The 14,044-nt window shown below is 50.5% G+C and overlaps 1 protein-coding gene across 2 annotated transcripts in view; it reads right to left on the reverse strand.

The window, feature by feature from the left end:
- Positions 1 to 212: 212 nt before the first annotated feature.
- The window catches only part of WWC1 (WW and C2 domain containing 1), a 153,004-nt gene continuing 139,172 nt past the window's right edge, over positions 213 to 14,044 (reverse strand). For both annotated transcript variants that reach the window (XM_060008413.1, XM_060008414.1), the window contains 5 exons: positions 12,860 to 13,024; positions 7,314 to 7,406; positions 4,573 to 4,806; positions 2,273 to 2,394; positions 213 to 1,004 (listed from right to left, as the gene is read on the reverse strand). In XM_060008413.1, coding sequence (XP_059864396.1) covers positions 938 to 1,004; positions 2,273 to 2,394; positions 4,573 to 4,806; positions 7,314 to 7,406; positions 12,860 to 13,024 — 681 coding nt within the window. In that variant the 3' untranslated portion in view covers positions 213 to 937. The remainder of the gene's footprint in view (positions 1,005 to 2,272; positions 2,395 to 4,572; positions 4,807 to 7,313; positions 7,407 to 12,859; positions 13,025 to 14,044) is intronic.

The following is a 14,044-nucleotide window of genomic DNA, read 5'->3' on the forward strand; positions in this document are numbered from 1 at the left end:
TGCTACTTGTTTGGTAACGGCTGACTTCGGATGTCTGCAACAGCCCCAGCTGAGCAGTGATTTTCACTTAATGAGCAAATGAGCAGAGGAAAGAAAAAAATCATCCCCTGCGCTGGGGATGGGTAGGGAGGGAACGATTGGGAAGCAGAGAGTCAAAATCAGGGAAACACAGATGAAGTGAGTGGGTGGAGGAGAAAAAGAGAGCGAGGACGTTCGTTCAGAAAGGCCACTTTATTGATGGAGATAAAACTGAAAGGAGTTCTCCACAGCCCTCCCTCACTCGTTTCAGTGGCTTCACTGGGCATCTGAGGCCAGCGTGGGCAGGCCTGTCACTGGCACAGGATGGGCAGCTCAGCCGGCCCCACGCTGCCTGCTCCACGTCAGGCGGCCACATAAAAACACATCACAGCTCGTGAAGATTCGTGGGTGCACCTCAGAATCCCCCAAACAGTTCCCGTGCACTTTTTTTTTTTTACTATTGTACAAAATATGTTAAGTAGGAAAGGTCAGCTGTGCTGTGACATCTGCAGGACGTCCTTTGAGGATTACCGTCCCCCAAACATTACTTCTTATTGCAATGAAACCTCTAGAAGGTAGAGCTGTACAAAAAAAAAAAAAAAACTAAACAATTTTATTTTAAGAAGAGCAGCAACTTAATACTGCTTTAGTTCATTTAAATTTTCTTTCTCAAAAATACATTCCTAAATATACAAACTATACAATCTTGTCATTGTAATGCTGGTTTTTTTGTGGGTTTTTTTGTTTTTGTTTTTTTAATAATAGAACCCAAACTAAAAAAATCTGTTTGTCTTCAAACCGACAAGAGTGCTAGAGGACTCGTGACTCAGTACCTTCATATAACACCACATAAATAAATTTAGCCACAGTCTAGGTTCACAGCCTGGTCAGTGGAACAAAGGAAATACTTTTCTGGCGATTAGACGTCGTCCGCAGAGAGGGTCGGGATATTCAACCGAGGCCGGGTGAAAAATGCCATCTTCTCCCTGTAAAAGAGGCCATCCCTTTAAAGCAGGGTTTTTCAACCTCACTTTATAGGTATAATGGGCAGGATAATTTTTTTGTGGTGAGGTTGTCCTGTGCATGTAAGTGGCCTCCACCCACTAGATGCCAGCTGCAAGCTCTCCCACCCCTCCTTCCAGTTCTGACAATCAAAAATGTCCCTAGGGACTTCCCTGGTGGCGCAGCGGTTAAGAATCTGCCTGCCAATGTAGGGGACATGGGTTCGATCCCTGGTCCGGGAAGATCCCACATGCCGCGGAGCAACTAAGCCCATGTGCCACAACTACTGAGCTCACATGCCACAACTACTGAAGCCCGCACGCTCTAGGGCCCGTGCTCCAAGAGAAGCCACCGCAATGAGAAGCCCACACACCGCAACCAAGAGCAGCCCCCGCTCGCCACAACTAGAGAAAAGCCCGCGCACAGCAACAAAGACCCAACACAGCCAAAAAAAAAAAAAAGTCCCTAGACACTGCCAAACGTCCCCCAGGGGCCCAAATCATCCCTGATTGAGAACCACTGCTATAGGGGACATTAGCAGGCCCAGCCACCTTCAGTTCCAATCAGAGGCCTCCAGAGTCTAAAAGGGCCCTCGGGCCACTTCCACTGTTGGTTTGTTTTAGATTTCCAATTGGTTAGAAATTAAGGGATGTCCAAATGCGGTTAGACAAATGACAGTATATTTTACACGTTTATGTTCCACAAAGGAATGCGTTTTAGCACATACACAAACATGAGTATCTTTTCTGAGAGGAGAACACGAGTCTAAATGCAAAGCCCTCTGTGAACGGGAGGCCCAGGCCGAATGGTGGGTGGCGTCCTCCCGTGCCACGCCTGGGTCCAGGGCGGCAAGAAGGCATCTCCCTGGGATCCCGGCAGGCAGCAGGCATAGCTAGGGAGGCCTGGCAAGCATCCATCACTCCCAGGCTTATTTATCATTCAGCCAATCCTCTGCAATTACTGGGGATGGAAACGCTAAGAGGAAAGGGTGGAGCAGGTGGCTCATTCATTAAACAAGAGGATCTAACACATTAGCTCGAGTTGTGTGGGGACGGAGCAAGACAGCTGAGGGAAAGCACCGCAGGGCTCACAGACTGACGGGGACGGCTCGGCAGAGGGTGAACATCTGCTACAGAGAGAGCTGGGGCTCCGCTATGGAAGGGAGCGTGGGATGGGGAGCAGCGAGGCAGAGCAAAGACCAAGGCTGGGCGGGCAGGGTGGGAAAGGGAAAGCCGGCTGGCCGGGCGCTGACCTGAAAGACTGCACTTCTGGGGGCTCCTTACAGCTCTGGCCTCGAAGCCTGTGCACGTCCTTGGCGGCCGACCTCATCATCTTGTCTGTCTGAAGCTCGCCCTTGTGCTCTGCTCGGTCCATCTGGAGGGCAAAGTGAGGTAGTAGAGAGTCCTTAGGGTCTCTAGAAATGGGTCAGCCACGGGGAACTTTCTAGCACAAAGAAGGAGTCTGCTGCAGTTAAAAGGTTTGAGGGTCACAGAATAGGCACCCTGACGCTTCCTGTTCCACCATAGGAACCTCTTTATCCCGAACAATGAGGGGAAGTGATCCCATCATCTGTCAGACAGGACAGGTTTTTGGGGCCAGGAACTGAATACCTGTGGGGACCTGTCAGAAGTAAGGAGACAGGGGCTACCAGGTAAAATGTGTGCTGCCTCTCTAATTCTCAGGGCCACCTAAGAAGGTAAATTTTTTAATTACCTCTGTATTACAGATGAGGAAACTAAGGCTCAGGCATGTGAAGAAATTTCTTTAACGTCAAGCCAGTGAGAAAAGGTGGAAACCCAATTCCAAGTCATGCAGTTGTGCTAAAGGGCTTTAGGAACGTTACACTCTTCCCTCCTGATACAAACCTATGGAAGCACTTTTGAGAACAAACCAGAGAGCCCTAAAATATCTATGCTCCATATACTTGAAAACATTGCATAAAGCCAGAATTTTGGTCAATGAAGCTACCATTTAAATGGTTTTTTAGTAGAAGCTCATCATCAGACAGTCACAGATGTACTTTTTTTTTTTTTTTTCCCTATTTAAAAGGTCAGGTTTTCTTAGTTGGTGCTTTCTTAAGGTACGGCACATATGCACTTGTTTTCTTACCTCTTTTTGCCTTGGCTACTAGGAAGCTCCAAGATAAATGTAATAGACAACTACCATTAGATTAGGGATATATTTATTGCCTTCTCTTCCTTAAAACTTGCTCTAATTTTCTATTTTCTCTTAATGCTATTATTATAACTCTATTATAAGTACATTAGGGTATAAGTAATAAATAAGAAAGAGATAAACATTTCTGGAACTTCTGAATTACCAGAGTCAATTTGAAGCTCCCACATTAGTCCAGACCTAAGAAGCCCAGTACCACCTTCCTGCTCTAAGTTATCGTCACCTGCATTGAGAGCTGGAATTTTATCTAATGGCCCTCCCAACAATCCAGGCAGGCACCCTCTGTACGGTGCTCTTGCACTGCTTGGCTGTGTACAGAGAAAACTAGCAAAAGTCTATCATGTCTGCCATGGACCGCAATCCTGGCAGGTATTATAGAAATTGAGTCGAAGGTGGCCTCTGTGTGTTGGTCCTGTGGTATTTATTTCTTCACCATAGTTCCGGGATCTCAAGAGCCCACTGGTGCCAAAGTCAAATTTTTACCCATCCAACTGTTTAAAATGAAGCTCAAATAAGATTTTTTAGCTGTTTAGAACCTGCCTGTTTTGCATACCCCCTAAAGCTGTACCCAACATCTGCTAGTCATAGGTAAGATAAACCCCAGGGCTATAAGAGATCCCAAACTGCTGCTGCTTTGGTGTTCTCCAACCCAGAGACTCTCATGGTGCTCTGAATGACATCATCTAGATGCCTAGGCCCCCTTTCCAACCCCCTTTCCCCTGCCCTCCTCCTCTCTAGGTAGTGGTCCCAGAACTACTTTGGAGGGGGCGGTGGGCACTGTCATGCAGTGAGGGACTTCCCCCAGATGCAAAGTTGTGAAAGCAGCAACCACTCAAATTAAACTCATTGTGTGCTCCGGCCATTCTGTGGTTATATCTTCTTCCTTGAGCAACTGCTGAAATCCCTCAAACGCACTACACTAGGGCAGGGATGCGAGCAGGCTTGTATTCCCAGGCATCTCCCTCAGGACAAAGTCCTGCCAGGAGCCGCTCCTTTCCCATTTGGAAACACCCGCTCTGCGGGACCGCATGGGCAGCCACTGGGGCAGGTCAGCGTTCTGTATTTACTCTGTTCAAGCGTGTGCCCCAGCGTAGATTAGGTACCCAACGTGTTTGATGAAGGACCACCTGGAGGAATAAACGTGTAAACAATAAGGTCTTGCACACATAAACACGGGAATGCAGCAAAAGGACCTGGCAGCCAGGTAAAGAGCTAATAACGCTTGCCGGGCAGAGGGATTCCTGGATCTCTTTGCTGATGGGTATGAGGGGACCTGGGAACACTCCAAGTGCACCACAGGGCTGCAGGACCCGTTTGAAGGTCCGGCCGGCCTCCCTTGCAGCAGCGCACCCTCTGCACGGGCGGAGCGCCACTCACCTGCTTCTCCAACATCCTCAGCAGCAGGCGGAAGCGCTCGTCCTCCCGCAACCACGGTGGAAGCTCTTTCTCCCCGTGGCTCTTGGCCTGTTCCAGCTGCTCCTTGAGCTCCTTTAGCACCGAGATCTCCTGAGTCAGCTGGCTGTGCCAGGTCCTGGTCGCCTGCAGGTCCAACTCGAGGTCCAGCGAGGTGCGTGGTAGGCGCTCGGCACGCAGGGATTTGACAGACGAAGGCTACGGGGGTGGGGATGGTTTTTGAGCCGTTATTACAGGGCCGGGTCCAGTGAGCCCACACGACCCCCTGGTCTGAACCTCAGACACCCTCCCTCCTTCGTTCACCTGCGGGCTTAAAAAATGGGGCTCGCCCTCGCCCTGGAGCCCGTCTTGATGTTTTCCATGTCTACTGCTCGTAATATTGAGCATTTTTATGTCCCAGGCACGGTGCTAGGCACTTTACTTCTGTTACCTCAGTTCATTTTCACAACCCTGTGAGGTCCTGACCGTTACCATCTGCACAGATGAGGAGGCTCCCCGAGGTTCGATCACACAGATTATAAGCAGTAAAGCCGAGATTCCACCCCAGGAGCTGGCTCCAGAACCTACCCGCTCGCTCCCTACACGGTGCTGCTTTCCTTACTCACAGTGTCCTCAACATGTACCCCCTCCTTCACTGGATTCTTGTCCCTCTCCTACTCTAAAGCCGTTTCCTCGATGCAGGTCTGTTCCCCATGCATCGACTTTGTGGTCCTGTAATGGACATCTACTGTTTCTGCCTGTCCAGCTTCCACTTCTCTAGTCTTACAGTAATAGCATCCTCATCTTCCCTTGGGAATCCACATCTGCCGTAGTCAATCCATCTGTTTCACATGGGGGTGCTTCGGGGATAGGAACGTGACCTGAACCTGGCCAATCAGAATCTCAGTGATTGCCTCAGGGGGGAGCATATTATCCAAGCCCAGGCAGTACCACTCAATTCTGGCACTTTTGCTGAGCTACTGGGAAAGAAGGCAATGTCTTTACACAGAGGCCACTGAGCCAGCAAGATATAAACCTAGAAATGATCATGGTCGTCTTCACCAGCAGATGGGGTAGACCTGTTTAAGAATTAAGCCATCTGGAGAGAGCAGTGCCATGAGAGGGGGACTGAAGCTTGATGACATTGGCTCAGCTCCTGGATCAATCCATGCCTGAAGTCAGTCCAACATCCTAGAGTTTTCCATTAAATGAGCCAATACATTCCCTTTTTCACTTTCAAGCTATATTTGGGTTGAGTTCTTCAGTTATCTGTATGTAAAAGATCTTGATTAACTATAATCATTAACTCTCCTCCTATCAGAAAACACTAATCATTAAAAAAGAATAAATGACTGTGGGAGATGGAGTTCTAAGATGGCTCCCAAGATTCCTCCCTCCTAACATACAAGCCCTGTGTAATCCCCTCCTCTTCAGTGTGGGTGGGACCTGTGAATATGATGGGCTATCACTCCTAGGAGTAGGTAACTGCAGGGGGAGCAGGCGGGAGCTTCTGCAGCTGCAGCATCATTTCTCCTGGAGTGGATCCCGGAACACCTGCTCCAGAATCCTCCGAGGAGCTTATTAAAATACGGTTTCCAGGGCCCCACCCCAGCTGCCTGGATGAGACAGTCTGGGAGTGTGGCCTCAGAATCTGCATCATCAACCAGCTCCCAAGGAGACGTGGTGTTCCAGGGACTGCAGCACCAGCCAGCCACAGCAGACGGGGTGGGGCTGGGGTGGGACATGCCTGTCGCTTAAGGCCATGTCCACGTTCTCCGGCAGCCAGCACTCTCTCTTTTCCGGGTGCGCCTCTTCTGCACTGCCTTCTTTCTCCTGCTCTCTCTAGTTCTTTCTGGAGACCTGGGGTGTGGGGGGGGCGGGGGGCTTGTCAGCAGCAGGCCCACAGGATATGCGGAGCAGCCACCCCTGCGTGGGGCTGTCAGCACGCTCTCCTTTCTCTGCACTCTCTCTTTCGCTTTGCTCCCTCTGCTTCTCTTTCTGACATTCTGGCTCCTGGGTTTCTTCTAGTTCTGCAAGCTCGCCAGAACTGCTGTCGAGCCTGCGTTGAAAGGTCAGAGTGGGGAGAGCCACACTGCACCTCCTGCAGCCCTGACTGGCTGGTGAAAGTCCCTGTTGGGAGTTGGGCCACTGTCTAAGACGGCCCCATCCTGACCCCTCAGCCAAGTCTCCGTTAAGGAAAGGCCAGATTGCTCTGCGGGCACAGCTTGTGGCCTCTTCCCTGCACGTTTCCAGCTGGACTGAGAGAAGCCCACGGGGGGCGGGGGGGGGCGGGGCGCCCGGCTTCTCCACCAGCAGGGAGGCCGTCAGGACCTGCCACTGCCCAGTCAGCTAGACGACACACACCGAACAGAGTCCTGCCTCAGGCAGGCTCCCATGGGTGGCTATGATGTCTTGGGTTGATTAGTTCTTAGTGACTCTGATTTCTCCCCAAGAAAACAAAGCCCAGTATGCACACTCCTGATCTAACCCTATTGGTCATAATAACGATGTTACAGTGACCCTCTGGCACTTTCCCCAGTGCCTACCCAGCCTGACAGTTCATCAGCTTCCATTTGCAAGTATCCCCATGCTTGCGAGAGCGACTTTCTTCCAACCAGTGGCTGAGGAGAAACGGTCAGACGTCAGGGGATGTGTGTGCCGGACACATGGCTCGGGGAAACGAGGGAGGGGCAGGTGGACACGCAGCTCCGAGGTGATCATCTTACCCGCTTCATCCTGACGCTGCGCCGCTCCAGGGAATTTCGAACAAAAGGTGGCTTCTTGGACAGGGTGGAGCTGTCACTGTCACTTCGGTTCAGCTGCCAGAGAAAAGGCGTGGGAAGCTCATGAAGATCGAAGTGCATGCGGAAAGCACACTGAGTGTGTACTCCGTGATGCACACCCCTACGTGTCAGCCATGCGATATCTCATGTAACCCTTCCAACAACCCATGGGGGAGGAGACGGAGGGTGAGGGGTTACCGAATTTGCTCAAGGTTGGAGAGCTGGTAGCAGCAGCATGGCGGGGTTGACACCCGACAGTGTGACTCCAGGATCTACTGACCACTTGACCTCCTACGCTCAGGCCTATTTGTATCAACTCTTCCCTGTTGCCCCGAGAGCCGCTTTCGTGGCTGAAATGGAGCCCCTGTCAAGACTGACATACACATAAAAAAAGCAGCCCACAGGCAAAGCCTCGGGGACCACATCCCCGGAGAAGACGGGCCAGACACGCTCTGTGAGGGCTGTGCTGAACACAGCTCTCCCCTCCTCAGAACCCTTCAGTCACTTAGTGATATGGACTCTCCCCAGAGGGCTCATGTTCCTCACCCATAGCCAGAGATCAGGGCTATGGTCGAGGCAGATGCTTTTCCACTGACAGTGTGTGTCCCCAGTGGGAGGACCGGAGAGGGAGGTGAGGATGGCAGCACATCCCAGGATGTGTGAGGCGGGGGCCTTCTCTCCGGAGTCGTATTTTCAAGTCACTGGGATCGCCACAGGCTGATGCTACAGTCCGTTAATTCAGGCAGCTGTCAGCTCACTGCTGCAGGTCTCTTCTGAGAAGCTGTCCACATCGGCATTTTTGCGGTTATTAATAATTATTAGTGATAATGATATTAATAGTCCTGCTATGTTGATGAAATAGCTACTACACTAGGCAGAGGCTCAACCAGAATGAGAAATAGGCAACAGTAACCATAACAGCCACATGGACGGAGCCCCTACTATGTGCCATGGGCTTTACTGACAGTTTCATTTAATCTTCAAACAATCCTGAGGGAACGGAGGCCTGGAGACATTAACACACTTTTATAAGTCATGCAGTGAGCATTGCATTCATGTTCAGTGGAATGTTCTGGTAAGCATCCGAACAAGCGTTCAAGGTCCCGTCTGTTTGACTCCAAGGCCATGTCCTCTTCTGGCCCCCAGGATGCATGTAGGACTCGGAGATGAAACAAATATACAGACAGAGGGGTGGACCATCTTGACTGGGGTGGATTCATACAAATAGACGGGTTGGATATCATATCAGAAGGGGGATTTATCCTACATTGTTTCAATCCATAGGTGACACTCACAGAATATGTGTCATACCAACTAGAATATGTGTCAGGACAACTGATGCTTAAGTTGTAGCTGTTTTATTTTTTGTTGTTGTTTTTTTTTAATATTTATTTATTTATTTGGTTGCACCAGGTCTTAGCCGCAGCAGGCAGGTTCCTTAGTTGCAGCACGTGGGCTCCCCAGTTGCGGCAGGCGGGCTCCTTAGTTGCGGCTCGCCAGCTCCTTCATGGCGGCACGCAGGCTCCTTACTTGCGGCACGCGTGTGGAATCTAGTTCCCCGATGAGGGATTGAACCCAGGTCCCCTGCATTGGGAGTGCGGAGTCTCATCCACTGCGCCACCAGGGAAATCCCGAGTCGTAGTTGTTTATGCGCTAAAGACCATGTTATAAAAAAAAAAGCGATGAAAGCTACATTAAGTCCTTGAATTTAACTTTTTCTTAAAGATGTTGTACTGCGTTTGATCTCAGACATGGTAGAGAATATCGTTGCCTTTTTGTTCTTTCCATCTGATGGCTAGGGAAATTGAGGAGCAGAGAGGTGAAATAACGGGCAGTCAGAGGGAGCTACAGGGAAATGAGAATTTTGGAAGGACTGTATCCTTCAGGTCAAAGTGAGCCGACCAACACATGTGCCAGCACTGCTGATAAATACGTAGGTGTTTAAGACACAGGGGTAGGGGAGAGCTGTGGGGAGTATAATATACCATCTCTACCCCTCACGGACTTAAAGTCCAGTGGGGTCCCAAGTCCAGGAAACTCACCAGGCCATGCTGAGGACCAAAGAAGGGAGACACCCAGCAGAGGGTACTCGATGTGGAGATGTGTGGCATCAGGCCAGAAGGGATTGCTTGTATTCAGAACGAAGTGCCCTGACTTTCTGCGTATATGAAATGGGATTAATACAACATGCCTTGCAGGGCTGTTTGTGACATTAGATGACACAGGAAAACAGGGATTTGGGGGCGGGGGAGGGGTTGCTAATCTAATTACCATCCTCTTATGACTCTTGGTGGGAGACGAAGCCCACTTTTCACGAATGAAGCAGAAAGTACCAGAGCCTTGTTTTCATGGCCTCCCTTGTAGCTAGAAGCAGGCACGGGACTAGACTCTGACAATTAAGTGCAACTGCTCTGGTCTTGCTAGCTGGACCAATTCTCTGTCACTGTGCCTCTTGGATTTAACCAGGCCATTCTCTTCTGCTCCATGAGCATCCGGGTTTCTTGGTTTCTCAGGGAGAAGCCCTTAGCGGTGGAGGAGTGGCAGCAGCAGCAGTGGCCGGAGCTTCCCTGGCCTCCTGCAGCGGTAGGAGGCTGGCGGAGGAATCAGTGCTGAACCCCAGAGGCAGTGGCACAGCCAGCTGGGACCACGCTCCACAGCAGCACTTGGGCTGTCCTCCCTTGACTGTCTTTGTGGTATGATTCTGGCTGTGGTCTGGCCCGCCTTGCTCTTGCCTGATTGCAGAGGTTGGTTCTACAGCCTTCTGATGAATATGTCAACTACTCAATTTCCTTTCCAAACATTTCTTCCCCGCATCCACTGCCCACAGTCTGTTTCTATTGCTTGCTATTAAGAACCTTGACCAGTACAGGACTTGGGTGCTATAAACCACAGACTGGAAGACAGGGAGTTGGCTGTGTACTGGAGGTAGGATGGGGCACAGGACAGACACCAATATTCCCTGTTGGGAATTTGAGAATGCCCATTCTGTGGGTGCAAACCAGAGGGATACACTTGTTACCTGTTGTATCTCGAGAGACAGACTGCATGCCTATAGAGTTTTAAGGGAAATGATAGCGAAAAAATTCAGGATATTGTACCATTGGCTACTTCTTGTAGCCTTAAGTAAGAATCTACAAGAAACCGATAAGCTTGGGCTCAAGTGTAGTCAGAAAACAAAGAAGCAAAAATGTATGGCTTTGCTAAGAAAGACCCTTTCTTTTCTTTGTTTTTTTTTTTTCTTTTTTTGGCCACACCCCATGGCATGTGGGATCTTAGTTCCCTGACCAGGGATTGAACCCACGCCTCCTGCATTGGAAGGCAGGGTCTTAACCACTGGACTGCCGGGGAAGTCCCAGAAAGGTTGTTTCTGCCTGTGGCAGGTGATCCATGCAGACTAGGAATTTTTAAATCTGCAGCCCTGCAGGGTTGGAAACTGGTCCAGATAATAAAATACGGGAAGGGCCCAGCACAGTGCTAGGCACGCTGAAGATGCGTAATAAATGGGACCGGAGCTCTTTGTTATTCAAGGATGCCAATCCTGAAAAAGGCCACCTAAGGCGAATCCATTTACACAGGAGACCAGAGTTTTATTGTAAATATTGGGGGAAAAAAGTTTGAGTTTTCAGCTGGAAAGCAGAAACACTTTTCAGAAGTTACATTTCATATCTTCCATTTGACAAAATTACAACTGCATTCTAAATCCTGATGACAAAGGATGAATCAAACACTCATTTCTTCTGGTGTGATGTTTCCAACAAGTGACATTCTTCACTTTGTGTTTGATTTCCACTGCACGTTCGTAAAGTCAGTAATTTTGCCAGAAACAGATTATCCATTATCCTAAGGGCTTTTCTAAGTCCTTCAAGTTATGCACATTTGAAACATGGATTGGATTTTCCTCTTCTTCAGCTGTGTGCTGGCTTAATTGCAGGATTCTTCACTTGTGATTCACGAATTCCCTCAAGTTATAATCACATTCAGGGCTTCCCTGGTGGCACAGTGGTTGAGAGTCCGCCTGCCGATGCAGGGGACACGGGTTCGTGCCCCGGTCCGGGAAGATCCCACATGCCGCGGAGCGGCTGGGCCCGTGAGCCATGGCCGCTGAGCCTGCGCGTCCAGAGCCTGTGCTCCGCAACGGGAGAGGCCACAGTAGTCACATTCAGTGACTGCAGGAAACCCTGTACCTTTTGCAAGATATGCAGCTAAATTGCAGGTGCTCACATTGTCTTTTCAGATGCTTACAAGCTCAAATATTAGCTAGACACTTGACCTAGATGGAAGAGGTTTACGTTATTTCTGGGAGGTATTACAGGGAATGTTTTGGGGGGACTAATTTGAAAAGTAGCCAGTAAATTAGTGAAGTTGTCATGTTATGAAAAAATTACCTTTCCTACTCAAGCTTATAATTGGAGGCCTTGGATACCGAATATCAGATATTGAACCCCCCATATCCCCTCCCCCTCCCCAATAACAATAGGCAGGTGGGTGGCAGGTTGACGAGGTGGGGCAGGTTCCATGGGCCTTTCCTGTGACAACTTATTGGCACACTAGGGCAGGAAGGTTCTGTTTATGCTTCTGGTTATTGCTCGTTGGTTCTTCATGGTAGGAGGTAAGGAAGGTAGGAGGTAAGGAAGGATGTCGATATGTCATTTGGGCGTCAGGAACAGGGTCTTGGTTCTGTAGCCCCAGCAAGCAGCATGACCCCTCAGACGGGGTAGACTAATTAGATAGCAAGGCAAAGGGATCAGGGGGCCAAGCCTACTGCACGGCTTCTAAATCCAGCGGGGCCTGAAACAGCAGGTCAGCAAGCGAAATAGGTTAAACAGGGCCAGGTGGAGGCCACAGTGAACTTGAAAGTCCTGCCCCTCCACCCCTCCAAGGGCAGTGGCCCTCACTGCTTAGCTCCAGCCAGTTGTGTCTGTGACAGAATGTGTAGCCCACGGGGCCAGACAGTCCCTTTTTTTCCCAAGAGAAACTGGAATTTTATTTGAAACCTCTTCATTTTTTAAAATTTTAAATGGAATTTCCTAAGTTTTCATTGTTAGCAAAAAGTTCAATTAAAAAACCCCCTAAGCCCATGACTAAGTAATAACAGGCCTGTTGCTATTTTGTAACCTCAGGCTGCAGGCTGCAATTGCCCTGGAGGGGGAGGAACTGCCCGCCCATCAGGGATGGTGAGGGTCAGTCTGATCTCAGCAAGGGGTGTGGCAGGGCAGGGTATAAACAAGGAGGAGGGGGGAGCTGGCTGGAATTATAAAACCACTGGCCCTGTATTGGTGATGGAGCCTTTCCCAGGCTTTAGCTAATTCAAATCCTTAAAGCAACCCCATAGGGTCGGTCTGTTCACATTATGAGGAAACAGGCTCCGATGAGGACGCAAGGTGAGCGCGATGGGAACTTGCACCCAGAGCTGTGTGAGAACCGGGGCTCTCGGCTACTGGGAGAGAAGCAGGTGCTCTCGGGGAGGAGAGTGCCACATGGTTGCTTACCCGGCACACGTACTGGCTCTGGGGGCCCGGGGAGAAGGTCTTGGAGCGGATGATGGTGCTCCCTCGAAGAAATGGCCCTGGAGATGGCGCACCCACCCGGCGGTCCTTGGGCCGCACCACCGTGGGAGATGGGGCTGGGGTCTCTGTGTTGGTCTCTTTGTCCACCTGAGGGAGAGGTCACAACTGTGAGGCCACCGGTATCCGCAGAGTCTCGGGCACCCTCCGCAGCTGCTCCCCACCTCTGTCACCTTGCCTCTGGTCCTCAGTCACAGCCAGAGGCTTCCGCGGCCCCAGCCCAGCCAGGACAGCGCCCAAGGCCCCGAGTACTGGCCCCCAGTCCTCCCTGACACCTGTGGGAGATGTTCAGTCCCCTAACAAGCTCACGTAAGCAGTAGAGGTACCTCACCCACCGAAGTCCCGGACTTCACACCCTCAAGACCAACCGTATTTTATCAAAGCCGTAGCCAAGGCCTCCACGGCCCTGGCCAAGAACCGAAGATGTTTTCATGGAGTTATGGAGGCAACTAGCAGATCTCGTTATTTAAACTAGGAGATCAGGTTTTCTATTGTCCTTTCACAGTAGTTACCAGCAGAGGTAAAGAAAAACACCCAAATGAAGGGCCTTGATTCACCAAAACAGGGCCTTCATGTGATTTTGGAAAAGGCACCCCCTTTGGCTGGAGAAACTACGGAAAGACTTCCCCTCGGTGCGGGGCAGTCAGAAGGCAGGCCCAAGTTCTCCTCTCACACCCCCGCTGCACACCGCCCCCAGGGGTCAGGCACCTTTGTGCAGTGCACAACCTCCAGCCCCTCCAGCCCCACGTGCCCGGCTCAGACACAATGGGGCGCTCTACTTCCAGGAGTCCTGCAGGTCAAAGAACATGGAGATCTCTCTGGAGCGTGAAGCCTGTTATATCATGTAACCCTAGTGCAGCAGGGAAGCAGGAGGCGAAGGGAACTTGACTAGAACCTCTTTCCTACTGCACTTTGGGCAGACCCAAATGGAGAAATCCTTTCACTCAAAATCTTAGAACCCACCTGCCAGGTTGGTATTACTGTGTCCATTTTAGAGATGAGAAAACCAAGGCTGGAGAGGGATGAAGTCATCTGCCTAAGGCTACACAGCTAGGAAGGAGCAGAGCTGGCCTTTGAACCCAGACCCACCTGCCTGCAAAGACTGAGGTC

This window comes from Delphinus delphis, chromosome 3, assembly GCF_949987515.2.
Source record: "Delphinus delphis chromosome 3, mDelDel1.2, whole genome shotgun sequence".
In the NCBI taxonomy this organism is placed as follows: Eukaryota; Metazoa; Chordata; class Mammalia; order Artiodactyla; family Delphinidae; genus Delphinus; species Delphinus delphis.